This window comes from Pezoporus wallicus, unplaced genomic scaffold, assembly GCF_028554395.1.
Source record: "Pezoporus wallicus isolate ANWC-B61680 ecotype Strahan unplaced genomic scaffold, APGP_CSIRO_Pwel_v1 contig_4191, whole genome shotgun sequence".
NCBI classification, from domain to species: domain Eukaryota; kingdom Metazoa; phylum Chordata; class Aves; order Psittaciformes; family Psittacidae; genus Pezoporus; species Pezoporus wallicus.
Window position 1 is genome coordinate 4,603,557 of NW_026641383.1, and position 18,280 is coordinate 4,621,836.

At 41.4% G+C, this 18,280-nt stretch overlaps 1 protein-coding gene across 2 annotated transcripts in view; it reads right to left on the reverse strand.

Annotated features, from left to right (window-relative positions):
* Positions 1 to 1,816: 1,816 nt before the first annotated feature.
* Positions 1,817 to 18,280, reverse strand: part of SPTLC3 (serine palmitoyltransferase long chain base subunit 3) — a 93,662-nt gene continuing 77,198 nt past the window's right edge. For both annotated transcript variants that reach the window (XM_057423314.1, XM_057423315.1), the window contains exons 11-13: positions 5,777 to 5,912; positions 4,679 to 4,808; positions 1,817 to 2,291 (exon numbers count right to left, since the gene is read on the reverse strand). In XM_057423314.1, the coding sequence (XP_057279297.1) occupies positions 2,178 to 2,291; positions 4,679 to 4,808; positions 5,777 to 5,912 (380 nt within the window). In that variant the 3' untranslated portion in view covers positions 1,817 to 2,177. The remainder of the gene's footprint in view (positions 2,292 to 4,678; positions 4,809 to 5,776; positions 5,913 to 18,280) is intronic.

Below are 18,280 nucleotides of genomic sequence, written 5' to 3' on the forward strand. Positions count from 1 at the left end.
TAGTTTAATCAATCTCAGGCCTCTCTTTGAGGGAAATAGCGTGTTGCTTGCAACAGCACGTGTAATAATGTTTGCTGAAATATAAACTATGGCCGTATACCCCAAGATGAAAGGTCAGAAGTCAACTGAGGATCTGGTCGCAGATGTTCGGCAACAGAGATCAAAACACAATCTATCAAATGCAGTACTTTTCCTCGAGGAACAGGTTGCAGAAGTTGCTCAGCCCCTCTCCTTCACAGTAAGTGCGCTCGTCCCCTATATAACAAAGCTGTACATCGCAAATTGCCGCGTTACTCCGAGACAAAGTTCACATCTCCTATTTTCTCCTTGTCCTGTGCTTATTTTAACATTTATACGGTGAGTTTGTTCTTATCGACAGCTCCCTTGAACCTCTGCAGTGTTTTTCAAGTCCGTCTACCAAAGTGAAGAATCGTATGACACCATTTAGTCCTCCCCCAGCCCTTGATATATGTTTCCTAAAGCCGACATTTGATATTATGGAATGTGTTGTAATCAATTCTTAAAGTTATAGCACCACTGGATTTTTATTAACTTGCACAACAACAACAACAAAAAATCCAACAGAAAAATGGGCCCTCGTAACCAATCAGCCTTGTTATATCCTGAAAGCTGCTTTAACAAGCAGGGAGTAATATAGTGTAATTGGTACTCCACAATTTAATTGTTCTGTTCTTAAATCTAATATTGCAGCTGTGGGTTAAGTTTACACCACAGCTTTCAAGAGAACATGAAAGTGTGGTACATCTGTGCAACAGAAAGCTAAACATCTCTCATCTGATGTGTTTACAATGACATTTGATAGCGTGGAATTGTTTGGAGTTCATTCTTAAAGCTGCAGAACCACTTTTCAACGCTGCAAAAAAGGGAAAAAGCCTCCGATCTCCTTCAAGCAACTCAGCTAACATAAGGCTGGCGACAACGCTGCTGCAGGCATTGCAGGGAAAATGCTGGTTGTAACAACTCCTTCAAGTATCTTTGAGCTTTTGGCACTCAGGCAGTGGGAAAGGGGACAAGGACATCTTCTATAATCAGTTATTTGAAAAACAAACCACTCAGAAAAGTCTGCAAGTAAAACAACCCGACAGGCGCAATCTATTTCAAGAAATGGTATTAAATGAGTGACTTCAGCACATTTTCGAACAGCAGAGATTTCAGTTTTACAGGTGGCAGGACTGCTCATGGTATCTCAAACTTCACATTCTGTATAACTAACAGCATTATGTACTTGTTAGTGAATTTATTAAGCCCATAAGTAGTTCAAGAAAGGCAGGAATGGGCCCATAAATGTCATCTGCAGTTTGTGAACTGCAAGTATCTGACTGTTTTGATCAAGGCTTTTACGGGAAAGTTAAATGGTTATTAAAATTATTTACTGCTGCCACACGAAAAGGGAGCAAGCCTGCTGAAAAACTTGGGTTATGATAAGATGTGATAGGCTGTAGGTCAAACGTGTTAGCAGGAAAGCATTTCTGTTTATGTCCAAGCTCAAGTTTTTGTACATTATGAAGCTTACAGAGTGTTTAAGTGGTCTGTGGAGGGGAGGAGGCATTTTCCCTTTCCCATAATCCGCTGTCAGAAATGCATGATCTGATCAGGCTACTTTTCTTGTTCTCAGCATTAGCCTTTTTCTAACGTTTTCTGTCCTTGTAGAAATGCGTGGTAGGGAGACTTAAAAAGGTGACTTTCTGTTCATTCCTCTGCAGCGGTCCACACCGATGTCTTGATTTATCCTCTTTAAGAGATAAAAGTCAATCTCACTGGTGAAGCTCAGCTACATTACCATACTACATTGGAATCCATTCAGGTTTTGAACTTTATTATTTCAGTCACAATTAAGACTACCTCAGCCTCTTCATAAAAAGGGGCCATATAACAAAAGCTGTACGTTAGCAACTCGATCAATGGATGCATTCATTCTGCATCAAAAATACCGTAAGAAGGACAGATCTCCTGGGGAGGCAAATCTGAATCAATATTTCAGTCTCTTGGATGCAGAACTTTGATACAATAAGATGCAACACCCGAGCTTCCCCTCCTTTCAATTAACTGAGAAACAAAAATTGTCCTTAGAAGGGGAGAAATGCATTCGTATTTCTTAGCTTTCGGGTTTTCCTCCCTTTCATAACATCATAATGTTCTCTTCATGGGCGGAAAACTTAATCTTCAAGTTCAAGCCTAGTTTCTTCATACAGTTCAGGATGAGATGCCTTGGAATACCGTGAATATTTCAGTTGTAGAAAATCTCCCAATTCATCCAGAGCATTCAAAACCTGTAAGACCATTATATTGTGTCAATTCTCTCAGAAAAGAAATGAAGTTCTAGTAACCTCTACTTTACAGCAGAACAGGAAGATTATAAAAGCATCAATTAAAGAAAGTTTTGAGGGCAAACGGGCAAATGTTGTTTCCATCCTTCTGTAGTGAACGTCAATGCAGTCATGGATGTACAATAGCATCTATAAGAACAGAATTTACTCCTTCAGTAGGTTATGGTCTATTAGTAAGTGCATTAATTAAGCACAGATGAAAAACAATGCTGTTTTTCTAAAGCACAGGGAGATAATAATCCAGATAAAAAGTTATCTTTGCTTGTGCAAAAGGAATGTGTAAGGTAATACTTCAGTATTCCCCTATGGATCTCAAAGACTGGAGTTGCCACTGCATTTTCTTAGATGGCACTCGGCCCACAGTGCTGATCAGACTCCTCATAAATAGTCTGAATAGTTTAAGATGTTTTTAGTGCATTCCATTTTCTACTTGTATTAATATCACAGGCATAATTAATCATGCATCAATGTTGTAATGCAATTCACTAGCTGTGCTCCCAGTTCTCAGTAGATTCAAAAAGTAGCCAGGGAACTCTATGCCACAAAGAAGTAGCTCAGTGTTTTGCAGCATCTGATCCACATTCAAGAGCAGCCAACCTTTTGCCATCAAAGAAGAAAACAGCAATTTTGATTTTGAGCCTGTTTCTGTGAAGCCACTAAAATGAGCTCAAGAACAAAAAGATGTAATTTAGTAATGGTTTATGCAGAGAGATAGCTTCAAGGTCATTAAGGAAGTTATTCTTAGGAACTTGCCCTTTTAGGGATCTTTCCTCTTTTTAGTTCCAGGCTGAGATTCAAAACAAATTTTGCCAAAGGGAAAAGTTTTCATTGTGCTTGTTACCTGTTGTTACCCTGGGTTTGGGCATATTCACAAAGTGTTTGTCCTAAAACCTTTTCCATCTGCAAGCAATTAAACTCAGGGCATTTCCATTCCTCCATGCTGTAAGGACATTTCAAGAATGCCACAAGTACTACAGCAATGATCCCGCTTTCGAAGGCAAAAATACTGCATGTTCAAGAATGATGGGTGGGGAGTGGGTCAGGCCTTCACTAGCACTAGGAAGCAGCAATGTGCAGGTAGCAGGAAGTGAACATGCAATGATGGCTCAAAAATGTAGTGGACTTGACATTTGGGGCACAGGGGGAAGGAAGAAAATCAAAGCAGCAAATCAAGAGATTAATTTTCAGATCAAATTCATCACCTATTAAAACTTACACAAGCCAAAATCTACACAGTCAACAGCAAAAGCTGACAACGACAAACACAAGGAGGTAGCTATGCCCTGTTCTATGCAATATTCTCTTTATGGCATTTTACCTTGCTAGTTAAGTACTGCACCTTTAAGAGCAGCAGGAATTTTACCGCACACATGCAAGGCAGATTTTTTGGTGGTGTTTGAGAGAGGTCTGCACTGGTGTGGGAGCTGGTCAGCTGGGCTGAGCTCCAGCCTCCAGCTCCACATGAATCTCAGGAGGCAAATGGAGAGGCAAGGGCTCTCTGCAGGCACAGGTGCTTGTCTGGATGAAGGGATGGCATCTTAAATGCCTTCTGTGTTCACAGCGTTTTTGCATTGACCATCATACTTGTGCAAAGAGAGGAAAAAGCCTGAAATTTACTGTTAAGCCTCTGTGTTTCATGCCTTTAGATTGGCTTATGCTGAGAATGAAAGAACGTATATCAAGCCAGGCCAAAAACACCTTCGGCAAGAAAGGGAGATGGAAAATTTCAAAGAGTTTATTTTAAACACATTTCTGACTGCGTTGGAATGAAGGTTTATGGTGGAAATCTCAACATACTCTTAACGGTATGTCTGCTATCAGTGAAAGATACAGAACTGAGACAGGCCAGACAGCACCAATTAAATTTCATTAGGTTCAAACAGTTCCAAATACTCTTTGCCATTTCCACCTGTACCCCCAAGGCTGTCCCATGTACTTCTGCAATTCAAGAAGCACGTGGAAATACCGAATGAAAATAAGAGTATGGAAAACCTGATTTTCAATTATTTCCACATCGTTTCAGGTTTCCTACTCTGAGAGTTTTGACCTAGCGTTTAACTTTTGTCTTGCTGTGCTCTTCATGTAGGTCTTTATTAGTGATGACAGATTTGGTCACTATTAGAGACAGAAGAACATAACAAGTTAACTGTCCCATAATTTATTTTTAAAAACAGAATATAGAAGGCTAAAATGCCTTTAAAGATCAAGTGACAGGGCCAGGAAAACAAATGTAAAACTGTATTACTGAGATTGGAGGTAACAGACACACAGCTTCTCCCAACCTCCTTTGCATCTGAAGCTAATTTCAGCAGGCCATCTGCTGTGCTTACCGTATCTAACATCTCCCGTGTATGTGCAGCGGACACACAAAACCGAGCCCGGGATTCTGTGATAGGAGTAGCTGGAAACCCAACCACAACCACCCCGATGTTTTTTTCTAACATGCGTCTTGCAAAAGCCCTAAGGAGAGAAAAAGAAGAAAAGAATAAAAGTAAATTATCTGCAATAAACTGACCACAGAGAGAAAACATTCAAGTAGAATAAAACAATGGGTAAAATCCTCTCTTCAACTGAAGTGGGTGGTAATATTCCCATTGAATTCAACAAGAGCCAGAATTTTACCAGTAGGACTGAGATTCTTTGCTGCTTAACAGCTCATGAAGACAAGTGGGTGTCAAATACTAGAAGTGTGATGGTAGAGAGAAGGCACTGTAGAATAGACACTTAATGAAAGGCTTTGAGTGCAAATCAGAGTGTGGGCATTCATAGTCCCTAAGTACAGAAGAGGCCTGACTTCTGAAAGGTATGAGAAGTGGGTTCCTGCATGTCAAAAGGAATAAAACAATTTCTGTGATGGTTTCCTTGCTCTCAAGTTACTCTGCCAATATAGGAACCTTTTGTGTGGTACTTAGTAGACCTACAGCACATAGCCACCCTAAGCTACTTGCAAATACTCCTTACATCTCAACCATTACATTAAACTACTGCTGACTTCAGGTACGTGTGTCCAAGTCAGTACACGAGTGCTGCTTGATAGGTACTGAATGGTAAAACATGCAAAGACTGTTCAATGATCAGATGGGAGAAAAAGAACATCCATCCAAACCAATTCAGACACCAAAGGAAGGAAATGTATCTCTTTTAATGATAATAAAGTTTAAAAAAATCCAAATTCAAAGTGCCATCAAAAGTTAAGAAAGGATAAGAGAAATTTTAAAAACATCTAAATACTGTAACAGCTCAAAATTAGGTCTAGGGCCAAATTTAAAAGGGAACATAACTAAACAATGAATTCACCTAACAATGTGTGTTTCTCCTGTGAAGAAATCTACTGCACATAACTATATTTTTTCTTAATGGATACCAAACAGCCTGAATGAACTTGAATGAGGTTCAGTTTGCCAACAGGGTTTTTTTTCAGTACTTACCCTATCTTACCAGGTATATAAAGGAGTAAGGGGACAACAGGTGAATCATCATTGCCATAAATGATGAAGCCCATTTCATGCAGTCTTCGCCTGAAGTATCTTGTGTTTTTCCCCAGCTGGCGTACTCTTTGGAGCCCTGAAATGAGTCAGTCAGGAGAACAGTCAGAGCAGGGATCATAACTGGAGTCTAGGAACAGGCAAGAAATAGTGCTGTGGGTAACAGGTCAAAAAAGTTTGGGTAAAATGTCGGTGTTGCTATTTGATTCGGAAGAAAAACATGAAATGAGCTGAATTCAACTACATTGATTATTATGGCATTGTAGGAGAGAGGATGGATATACCTGTGCTTGTGAGGAACATTCTCACTGCTTTGTCTATGATTCCATGATAGGTAAACAATTCCCTTTACTGAATTGGGCTGAATAAAGCCTACTGAACAACACACAGCTATTGAGAAGTAGTTGTATGTCTGTATAGATACAGGAATGTAAATAGAATATGTTCTTTCTCAATACAGTTCACTATAAAGGGAAATAACCAATGTCTACAGATGATACAGATGTCAGTATGCCTTATGTTTCTCATTAACGATATATCTTATACTCTTAGATCATAGCTAGTTCTATGAATATGTTTTTCTTTTGTTGTTTGTTTTTATTATTATTATTCTGTGACTGTAATTAAGTTTATAGTAGAAAACATTAAACATTATGGGGTAGCTCAAACTGATGCTTTTGTTGCGATTTTTTAGACAGAGGAATACATGTGATAAACTGTTATTACACAAGGTCTGATCTTCCGCAGTTTGTTAGCAGCATTCAGTGTAACTCCAGTTACTGTAATATGCATCTTGATATGTAATCCCTTGCTGAGTTCTGCTTAGATTCCCTGTCCTCTTTTCTCGCTATTATTACCCCAATATCATCATCTGACAACAGACTTCAGTCATTCGGGACTTTCAGATGCAAGTTTTGTCCCTGGCTTCATTCAGTTATGAATCTACTGATGTGTCCCACAGCAAAACTGACAGGAGAGTTGAAAACAAAAATTTGTTAACACAGGAAAACCACAAAAACAGCATTGAAAAAATGTGCTTGAAAAGTCATCTCAGCCTTTTCTATTGCAGTATTATTAAGGAGGTGGTTTCTGATGAGAGCAGTTTCTTCCCCACCCATTGCACACAAAAAGGGAAGAGCCACACTCAACATTACTGTAGGTAGGAGACATAGTGTGTCCTTTCTCCACTCTACCTGCATTATATTTCATCAGTGAGCTGATATATGTACTGCTCTTCCAATCCTGTAAGGTGTTGATGGGGATGGTGTCACCTTGATTGATTGATGGCTTGGCTTCGGGAGCGAAGATTTGGGAAGGGCTTTAACCACGCTTACTACAAGCACGATGACAAAGGGCAAGTGGGATATGCAAATCTGGTTGGAAAAAAGGGTGCTTAGGCAATCAGGAAGTGTTCAACCAGGACTGTGATCTCCTGAGTGATTTCGAGCTACCCATGTCCTGGTCCGCCCTCATGCAAGGTTGGATCTGCAGCTACCCATGCACCGTGTCACCTACTGTTCCGACCCTCGCCTGTCCACACAGACAAGTAAGCCCTACCTACCCTGTACCCAGGTGCCTCCCTGGGACCAGTCCTAAGTTCACACAGCCACATGATGCATCACACCAGGTCTGTCATCTGCCTGACGTCACCAGAAAGAAACCTGCCAAACCAGTGTCAAACAGACTGGTTCTCTAAACCTAATCGCTGTGTGGCTGCTTGAGCCTGCCCAGCAGAGGTGGTGGGATCATGTGGTAAGACTGGGATTTAGCGAGACACATCTCACTTACACTCTTAACTTTCATTTTCCTGCCGTTCATTAGCCCATACTTACAATATCACTTACATTATGTCACCAGACATGAACACTGAAGCCTCCAGTACAACTCATTTCCTCTTTTTCCCTTTGTTTTAAGGTGCCTTTCTGCAGATGCATTATGCTTTCACTATTTACTTTTTTTACTTTATTTTTTGTTTGCTTCATTCTTCATTTACTATTTTCTGCTGTCACCCTTGTCCAACTGAATTCCTGTTTCCTAATTTCCCATCTTCCTCCTTGTAACCACAAGTAGCCAGTCAGGCATTTAGAGCTGCTACATACCCCCTTTGGCAGATTTGTCCTCAGACCACATTCTGCCCCACCGCCTGCTGTGGCACATTTCTTCCTATTCCCTCTTGGCTAAGGTGAGGATCACCACATCGACATAAACCCCTTTTCCATGAATCATTTCTGAGCGTGCATAGGTTTGAACAAGATCTACTGCTTCATCTGTTCTGTATCTTCCCGAGTCAAGGTTCTGTCAGTGTTCTGGCTGGGAAATTTATAGGGAAACTGGGACTTGCTTCACAGTGATCAGTGTTTTGCTGAACAAATTAAAAGATCTCATAAAACCAGTGCGTTTGTAACTTTATGCACAGAACTGCCCACGCAGACAACCTGTTAGTTACAGTTTCAGTCATTCAGTTTAAAGCATTCAGTGGAAGAGATCTGCTGGGTTAGAAAAGGCCACAAATAGTTTAACCATCTCTCTAATGCTGCTAAACCAGAAACAGCTGTGCCAGAGCAAGGAAAACAAATGAAACACAAAAGCATCCTACTACAAAGCTTTCCAGTCACTAATAAAAACAATAGTCTGTGGTATTTCCAAAAATATTTTTGGTGTAGTAGATCTCAAAGAACCAGGAGGAAACATTGAGGAGGAGGAGAAATGGGGGCAGGGGAGATGGCAAGGAAAAGCAGTTAGAGAAGAACTGCAGAATAAGGAGTCTGAAGCCTAAAGAGACACTTCTTCCCTTGTCGGAATTTGTGAAGATGTTATTAGCGCCTCCTGAATGCCCAAATTACAAGGAGGAGGGTGGGGGAATAACCTGAACTGGGGGCTCAAAACCACTGCTACTTCTTCCTATCTTAGCAACCCTGAGCTAGTTTCCAAGCTCTCAGTCCATGGCATTTGCAACTACTAGATTTTCAATTAGGGAAAGTTTTCATAAATGCAGATGTTCTTGGCGAGTGCAGTTTGAGACTCTCTGCCTTCTCCTTCCTATTCAGCTGTTTACCGCAAAGCTGGAAACAAAGTGTCAGCCATGCAAGATTCCAGGCCCTTTGGTATTTATCAAACCATATGCACATGGCCCAGAGTCGATCAGTTTGTCTCTACTTATTTTAGGTACCGGAAATTTAGACTCCAAAGCAAGAGGGGGAATTCAGCGAAGGAAACATTAGAGCTGTAAGATGAGTTTCAGGCAATCCCCCTAAAGTCAAACTCCTTTTTCCAGTCTTCCCTTGCTAAACCTATTTCCTCAACCAGTTTGTGATGGGATGGATTCCCTTTTCAAGAATCCCTATGGAGTCAATTTCAAGCCAGCCAGTGCTTGATGCAAAAGAACCACTTTAGCGTTTTAGCAGCATCCCAGAATAGTAATTTCATTTGCAGGGATGCATTAAAGAGCCAAATAAAAGATCAGAGCACTCACATATATCTGGAGGGAAAAAAAAGCATATTAGGAGACGATTGCTACACACACTGGGTTTGTGGGTGGGTGGCTGGGAGGAACCTATTTCTTTACCAAGTGTCAACACTTTCCTTTCTCATGTTAATTTTTGTGGTCAAAGACCACATAAGCACATCATATACACAGGCATCTTATATGCTGTCCTAATAAGAGCAATATACCCCCTAAAGTTTGTAACTGTATTTCAACGCTCTTTTTTATTCCTTTATGGGACCCTCTAATGTCAGATAAGGGGCAGATCTGAGAAAAATATTTATTCTGGTCTTGTTGGCCCCATTTTTCCCTCACACCACAGATTAAAACAGTGTAAGAGTGGTGAATAGTTTAGAATCAGATCTCAGTCCAAAATACCAATTTCATTGTGGTATGTTTAACCAAAGGCACTGCATTTAAGAATTCTTTTCTTTGATTCTTGAGGCTGTGATCTTGCATCCTTCATTATTTATTCAGTGAAAATCTGTGGAGTTGGACCCTTGAGCTAAAATAATAGAGCTGCATCTACTTGAGTGTAAGAACTCACCCCTATGGCACTAATAAGAGGATCAGGTCCTTAGACAGTAATATATTAGTTCAAAAACTCTTAGTTTGCAAAATTCTTGAGGATTTATAATCTATGCAAATAGCTTCTAGCACAGCATGCAGGATGTCCAGATAGCTGTATTCTATAAAACATGGGAACCACAGTACAGCCAACGTTCAGAGAAAGCATCCAGGACAGGGAAAACTGACTCTTAGCTAATTAAAACTAAGCCCACTAATGCTCCAGAGTCTTTAGCTAAGGTTGAGTATGACCTTAGTAAGAGCTCTACATCTTTTTATTAGCTGAAATAAGAAGGGCCAGAAAGAGAGAAAACTGAATGATGAATGTTGCTTGAATTCTGCAAGTTGACAGGCTAAGAAAGTCGGGGCTGTTCAGTTTGGAGAAGCTTCCTGGAGACCTCAGAGCAGCTTCCAGTGTCTGAAGGGGGCCTGCAAGGATGTCAGAGAGGGACTCATCATCAGGAACTGTAGCAACAGGACGAGGGATGATGGGTTCAAACTTAGGAGAGATTTAGGTTGCACATAAGGAAGAACTCTTTCTGGTGGTGAGGCGCTGGAAGAGGCTCCCCAAAGAACTGGCAAATGCCCCATCCCTGGCAGCGTTCAGGGCCAGGTTGAACGGTGTCTAGAGCAACCTGGTCTAGCAGGAGGCATCCCTGCCCATAGGAGGAGTTTGGAACTGGATGATCTTAAGGTCCCTTCCAATCCAAACCGTTTTATGAGTCTATAATTCTAAGTTATCTTCATGCTGCTTGGAACTCACAGCAATACACAGCAGCTTACTGGGATTTTGTTGAAATACAGGGTTAATTACCTGGACGGTACAATAAAAACAGATCTACTGCATCTGCAATCACCTACCGCTGGCAAATTTACAGTTTACATTTGTTGCACTGCTTTAAAAATATTTGGTTTATTGCAAAGTTCTAAGGTGCTGGCAGCCCTGGGAAAAATGTTGATTATATTTTTATTTGACACACATTTTTAGCTCATTAACTGCTGCAGGCTTTTCGAAGGCTTTATAGCTCAAAATTAATATGGTTTAGTTTAAGGAAAAATAAAAAAGGGAAAGAGAAATGATAAGAGGCTTGCTCATAATTTCTTTGAAGCAGCAAGACATTTAAGAGAGCCGCTTGGAGTAAGAGGCTTGGTAGATGCTTTGTCACATGCCAGGCTATGGCTTTGGACCTGCTCTCAGTGACCCACTCTGGAGTTTAACAGCAGGAAGACATCCTCACTACACATCTGAGGACCTGACCTCAGGCCGGTGTTACCTGGCACAGCTCCGTGCACTTCAGTAGAGCTTTGCTATTTATGCCAGCTGAAGACCTTATCTTGGCAGCAAAAGATGCAGTAAAACTATCAGCTCTCTGCAACAAAAGTTTGTTTTCCTCTTCCAGAGATGTCTGGTTTTTGCTCCTGCAGGATGTTAATAAGCAGAGAAGCTGGCCTCGCTCAGTTCCTGCACAAACATTGTACCTTTGAACTCTTCCTGTAGGCTTCTACCCTTTGGAAATTCTGACTCAGAATATTGAAAACAGGAATAAGCAACCTGTAGCCTTTCATATCAAGATCTCAGGTGTATTTTAATTGAAGGAGAGCTATTTTTCCTGAACCCATTCCAGGAAAGATAATCCCACGCTGTACTTCTTTTGGCACGCAGTGGACTCTTCAAGACAGAAATCCACCTGCTTTAATCTTCTCCAGATGTTGTTTCATAGGGTCTTTCTAGGTAATTAGTTACACAATCAAAGATTTACATACTGGTGTCAGTGTGCCTCTTCAATCTGTGCTCCTTGGATGGAGGACTCCACTCCCTGTCCTCCTCTACTAAGAAGTAGATAGTAAAAAGGGAACTTTCATAGGCTGAAAAGAAATTTGGAAAACAACAGCTCTTCCCCACTAAACTGTTGCAGATGGACAGATTTTCATTTTTTTCCCCTCTAGTTCCATTATAAAAGTAATGCACATTTACCTCCATGTGCATTAAATCACAAATAGAGTGCTATAAAACTGGGGTGCCTAAAGGAAATATGTTCTCAGATCAAAAATCTTCATAAAAAATGACTTTGCTATGAATTGGGGAGAAGTGAAGACATTTTCTTCTACAATCTAATGCTAACTAGAAACCTAGTAATTTCAGCTTCATTCATCTGCTAAATAAGCCCTTAAGGACTTGCTTAGTCAGTCCAATTTTAACTGTGAACTGCTGCAATACACTTTCCAGAGCAGATGAAGGGAAGAAAAAGCAGCAATTTCAGCTGAAGCAAAAAGGAGAAAAATTGTACAAATTCTGTCATTTTTACCTTATTTCTTGAATGAGTCAGCTCTGCTTGCCCACCACCTTGTCTCTATTCAGATAAATAATGTAAGCAATCAGTGTCCTGCACAAAAGCAGGGACAGAGCAGCCAGCCTTGGTCGAGCCTTATTTACTCCCAGCACAGGTGATTAATCACAAGGCACATCAATCCCCTTGCTGAAAGCCAGTGCACAACTGCTCCATCTGTATCACATTAGGTGTTTCTGAAATGCCAGGGATCCAAACACCATTAGGAAAGGCACTTCTTTCCTTTGTGCTCCTCAGGCTGATAACAGCACTGGATTCCTCGGGCATCTGCAAGCAGCATCTGGAATGGAGGAGGGATGCTCACGCTCTATCCTGGCAGCAAAGGCACTCTTAAAAGGTGACTGTGTCATGAAGCTGTGTGTTGCTGTCCCTGGGGAAAGCATAACTTTCTTTGCTGGGGGACAGGCTGTGAGTCACATCCAAGTCTGATCACATCCCTCCTCAGCCTGCAGTTAATGTTATTTGTGAATACAGGGGACACAATCTGCATAAGGTCTGCTAGAGACCGGTTTAACTTGGTGCATGGAAAAAGTAACTTCAAATGAGGTAGAATTTGGTCAATTCTCAGAGCTCTTGCAAATCACTGCAAGCACTATTACTCCAAAGCCTGCGTTGTTCAGATCAACTGACCCTTCATGGATAAGTATGGCTTCCTGTAGGTTGAGGACCACATGGCAGGTGAACAAAGGTGACAGAATTTAGCTCTGCTTCATCATCCGCTGCTTGGGAGAACACCTTTGACGTTCATCTTAGACAAATAATCATGACAGCATGTTATCATCATTAGCACCTTCACCCTCATAGTGACTGGGAGCCCTAGTCACAGAGCCAATGTTCTGCAAACAGGGAATAAATTCACTTAAGTGCTTTAAATGTAAGCACATACCTATTTGGAATATTAAAATTAAGCCAGGGTACAAGCATTCTGCTTGATGAGGACCCAAAAGAAACAGTAGTTTCTAAATGAAACAGCAAAATAAGAATTTGAGAGGGAAGAGTAAAAAGATATACTCAGGGATGACTGATTCTGCAAGCCATTTTGAGCAGGTTCAAGGGCTCCAATACTAAGTGGCTTGCAGAATTAAAGCGTACAACTATAGTTTCATGATCAGTTTAGTCTGGCATGGGTTTATGTTGCTGCAAAAAGGATTGCTCCTCGCAGCTCCAGCTGCTCAAGTCCTGGCACTGGGATTCACGTAGCCATATGGTAGATTGGCTGAGGGAACCAGTTTGGCTGTAGGCTAACCATTTGTGGGAAGATTGGTTATTTTTCAGCTAGATCAGTCCTCTGGTTCAGTTCATTGCATGGCTGCATGAACACTAACACTTAGTGTAAGGAAAAGGGGCACAAATAAGGGGACAGGGAGAGGACAAAGGCAAAAAGGAGGGAAAGACTGCTCTTCATTGCACCAGGGCTGGCTTAGGCCAGGTTGTAGTGATGTGAAACTAAGGGGTTTGGGTTTGCAGAGGATCCTGACCAGCAAAGCTAAAGTTTTCAAAAGACTGCTAAGTGATAGCAATGGAAAATGTTGGAAATTGAGCATTTCAAGAAGCTGGTCCTCCAGTTCTGCAAAAATCTAAGGCAGACGGAAATGCTTTAAAAAGGAACCTTTTACAACCAGATCTCTTTAGTGCCAAGCTGAAACAGAAAGCAGTATTCTGCAGCTTCTCACAAACCGAATGAGCTCAAATACAGGAACTCAAAGTGGGCTAAAAACAAAAAAGAAAACTAGGAGTTGCAAAGAGATAAACCAATGGGCACAAATGGAAAAGTAAATGAACATTTTAAAGAAACAATGTCTGTCTGAAACACCTCAGGAATTACCTTTTCACATAACGGGGGCAGTAGGTTCCTGAGGATAGGGTCTGAAAATTTTCAGTATCCCATAAAAACATGGAAAATGCTATTGCTTTTGGTGAATTATGGTTTGCCAGGAGTTAAACGTTCAAATGAGGCCTTTGCAAATGCTGCAGTTCTCTTTTTACACCGCTATAATCTATTATTAGTCAGCAAGAAAACTGCTTTAGGTTTTCCAGCACTCTTAATTCCGTCTGCCTAGTGGTTCTCTTTGTTACCTATCACATCTTAGGTGTAAAAATACACTTTTGGTATTCTCAGACAGAAAGGGGGGAAAAACGGTCCAAGGTCACAGCTGGAGGGGCTGTGTTGCATGCAAGTGAGAGTACTTGAAAATCTGTGCGTGGTCCAAACACTGAGTCAACTCCAGCCTCATCATGGGGATAAAACCACTAAAGCAGCTGTTGAGTTTCCTGACGTATCTCCAGTGGTGTAATGAGAAGCCACGAGGAGAACATAGAGAGAATATCTATATTGTGAATTATAAAGAGTAAATGCCATGGGAACTCCTGCTTCCCATATCTCCAAATAAATGAGGAGGCACATGTTTGAGATGAAAAGGCCACAAAGGCTTAAGAGGGATAAAATGAGGGTTTTTTTAATAGACTACATGTACTGAACTGTGGAACTTGCTGCCTTGTGACATTACTAAAGCAAATACAGCTGCCAGAACACTAGAACAACTCTATAACAGGAACTATGATAGTATCTATGACATTATGGTACCAAGAATACATGTGTCTGGTTCTACAAGCTGTCAATTTTCAGTGTGCTGTAAAAAACATGGCATTGAAAAAGACCAGGACTTGTACTCTACTAAAAATAGGATTTCACATGAAAATAGAAATACATTTGCTTCTTTTTTGTCAGTTTCTGACTCCTCTGATAGTCACTCAAGAAACAAAGGACTTGGTCACAGCGACCCCAACCTACTCCTCTTTCCTAGGCAGAAACAGCTGTCTAGTTTTGAGGGAATTAATATCTTTTCCTAATCCATCAGTTCTTGTGCTTCATTTTCTCAAGTCACAGCAGCAAACACAGCAAAAGAAGGAAACCGTAATAGCTGTCTGTGGGCTCTGCAGCATCCTTCCAGTCACAGTATCATGACATTAATGTCTCACAACTGTCACAAATATTGTTATGGGATATGCCCGTACCTTTATAGATGGTTTTTGTGTGAGATACAATGTCTTTTCTGTATCTTTTTACTTACGACAGTGCAAGGCTTTCAAAATGAGAACATCCCCATCCAAACTGAAGTCTCCTAGTGCAAAGGAAGGCAAGCACACATCTTGCTGTGACCCTTCCACAGCAGAGATGAGCAAGGAGTGTCTCAGGTACTAGCACTGGATTGGAGGGTTTTGTGTTTCCTACAGTTTCTTATAGGCACATTTGTCCTTCTTCTTCTCCTTCCCCACGCAAGGCCCTATTTGTTCACAGCGTCTCCAGACTGTCTTCTCAGCACCTCATTTTGGTCCTAGTCCCCATCCTTATCACCCACTTGCTATCCCTGTTGTGCTTGTCAGAGTGTCTTCTCTCTTTAATCATCCTAAGTCACCTCCCTAAGTGCCTGACAATGCAGGATGGATGCAGGTGCTCAGGGCCCCGCTCCTCTGCCTAGGCACCAGATGGCAGATGCTCTGCTCTTGCCCCTCCAAACTGAGCTGGAAGACGCTCCTTCACTCAGTGCACCTTCAGATTTGTCAGTATATATTTTAAACAGAGATTTTTTTGATATTTGTAACATAGAATCATAGAATGGTTGGGGTTGGATCATCCAGTTCCAACCCCCCTGCCATGCACAGGGACACCTCACACTAAACCATGTCACCCAAGGCTCTGTCCAGCCTGGCCTTGAACACCACCAGGGATGGAAGAGTTCACAACCTCCCTGGGCAACCCATTCCAGTGCCTCACCACCCTCACAGTAAAGAACTTCTTCCTTATATCCAATCTGAACTTTCCCTGTTTAAGTTTGAACCCGTTACCCATTGCCCTATCACTACAGTCCCTAATGAGGAGTCCCTCCCCATCACAAGACTCGGGTGGTAAATTCATAGATGTGCCAAAATTACAAACTTGGCTGCCACAGTCTAAGTCTTCCACCCTAAGCCTGGAGAAACCAAAGATCTTTAGGAGAAAAGGATTTTGTTAGGAATTGTTTTTTCCTCCCCTCCTTTTTTCTCCCTAGATTATCAAAGCCCTGTGTGCATATCCAGCCTTCTTCTATGGAAGAGCTGAAACTTTTCTGTTATATGAGAAAATTGTAGCCTGAAACAGACACCTGCTCTGGATAATTTCCACCTAAACAGTTTAGGTTTTATAGAATTATATTTAAAGTGCTAACCTATTCCTTGTAATGAAGCTGTACCCCCTGTGTTCATAAACATCTATTCATATCCTGCAGTCATGCCTCCAGAATACTGATCCTGTCCTGGAAATGCACACCCTGATTCCTTTTCCAAACAGCCATATTCTTGCTAATTGAAAATAAAGGAAGCAAGTATGGGAGATCAATCAATTAGATACACACCAGGATAAACACAAGCACTATCACTGCATTTCTGGCCTCTGGCGTTACCTACTCTATAATTCCACCTATGCTATTCTTTTCTAGATCAGCTGCTTAACAAGTTAGTGGAGAATAACTGGTAAGAAACTGAAGGGAATGTAAAAGCATGATATCTGGTAAAATAGAAGAGAAGGCTGTGTGAAGTGCTAAAAAATAAAGAGTTTTCAGAGCAGCAGTTTAAATGACCAAATCAGCCTTCCTTGTCTTAGTTTTCTGTTGACTTATGAAGGACTCAGTCATGAATTTCAGCTGTAAGAACACACTGGGTTAACAGATTTGTCATCCCATTATTTCACATTCTTTTCAAGAAGCACCCTCCAGTTAACATGGAACTTTTTAGCAAACTCTAATTTCATTCTTTTCCAAAAGATTCCTATTATCTTTTTTGCCCTTTGGAAATGCCCTCCAGAGGACAAGCTGTCAGTGAACATCTCCTTATAAAGGATTCTTCACATCATCCATAAGGAAAAGGATGCCATTTGAAATAAATGGCAAAATAAACTCCTTTTGTCAACTGAACAAGCTTCCAGAGGACAAAGGGTGCAATACCACCCTGGGGCAATTCTGGTTCACTTGCCACTCCTCTGCCAGGTGTCTCTGCTATACAGCTCTTGTTGTATAGCATGATGGCTCACATGCAGGATTCACCATTTCCTATGAGGGTGGACCAAAAGGAGTCAGCCAAAGCTGCTGTTGTCCTTGGAAACAAAAATATCTAAGAAGAGACAGTGCTCTCTCCCTTCTGTTCCCCCCTCCTTTCTAAGCCACCACCTTCCTCTCTCTGATGCCAAAGCAACACTGTAGTGTGGTCCAGCACAACATTTTTTCCTGTGTTTTGGGTTGTGGGGTTTTTTTGTAGTCCACAAGACAGCCTAATGAAGGGAGGCCCACATGAAAGAAAACCCAATAGACTAAAATAATGAGTCTGGCTCGGAAGGACAAGAGACATTTTTACACATCATAGCCAGTTTCCTAGCCTTTGTGCAATGCTCTAAGTTGTGATATATGATTTATTCGTTTGTTTTTCTGTTCATTTGCATTTTGTATTACAAGGCAAATCCTTAAAAAATAACAGCACACTAATTTATTTCATAAAGGATTTGCGGAAGACTTAATAGGCACTTATTTTGTGCAGAAATACAAACATTGTGTCATTAAACAATGCTTCTGGAAGAGAAAATGCTGCAAACTCTTAGCCCTAAGACAGTCAGACACGCACATCTTAAAAGGCTCCGTCTTGAAGCAAGTTCTCCTATTAGCCTGCACTGAACTGCATGCAGAATCACGCTAGATGAAGATAATTTTTGAGAGGCTTTGAAAGTTTGGGAATGCTCTGCGTGTTTAATGCTTTGCGTGCGGCATCTCTCAGAGCCTTAAGTATTTAACTGCCGGGCAGGCTCAGTGTTAAGACCGAGACCGCCCTCTGACGGCAAGCATCTCCTATAGCTGGCGCAGGGAGCAGCGCAGCAGGACCGGCTGCCGGCTTAGTCCCCAAGGCAGAAGAAACATGTCAGAGCTGCTCTCTTAGATTGAACAGGATGTAGACATCAGCACACTCAACCCTGACCTTACAAATTCCGAGCTGGAAACAGCTGTAACACTGACTTCTCTGCCAAAA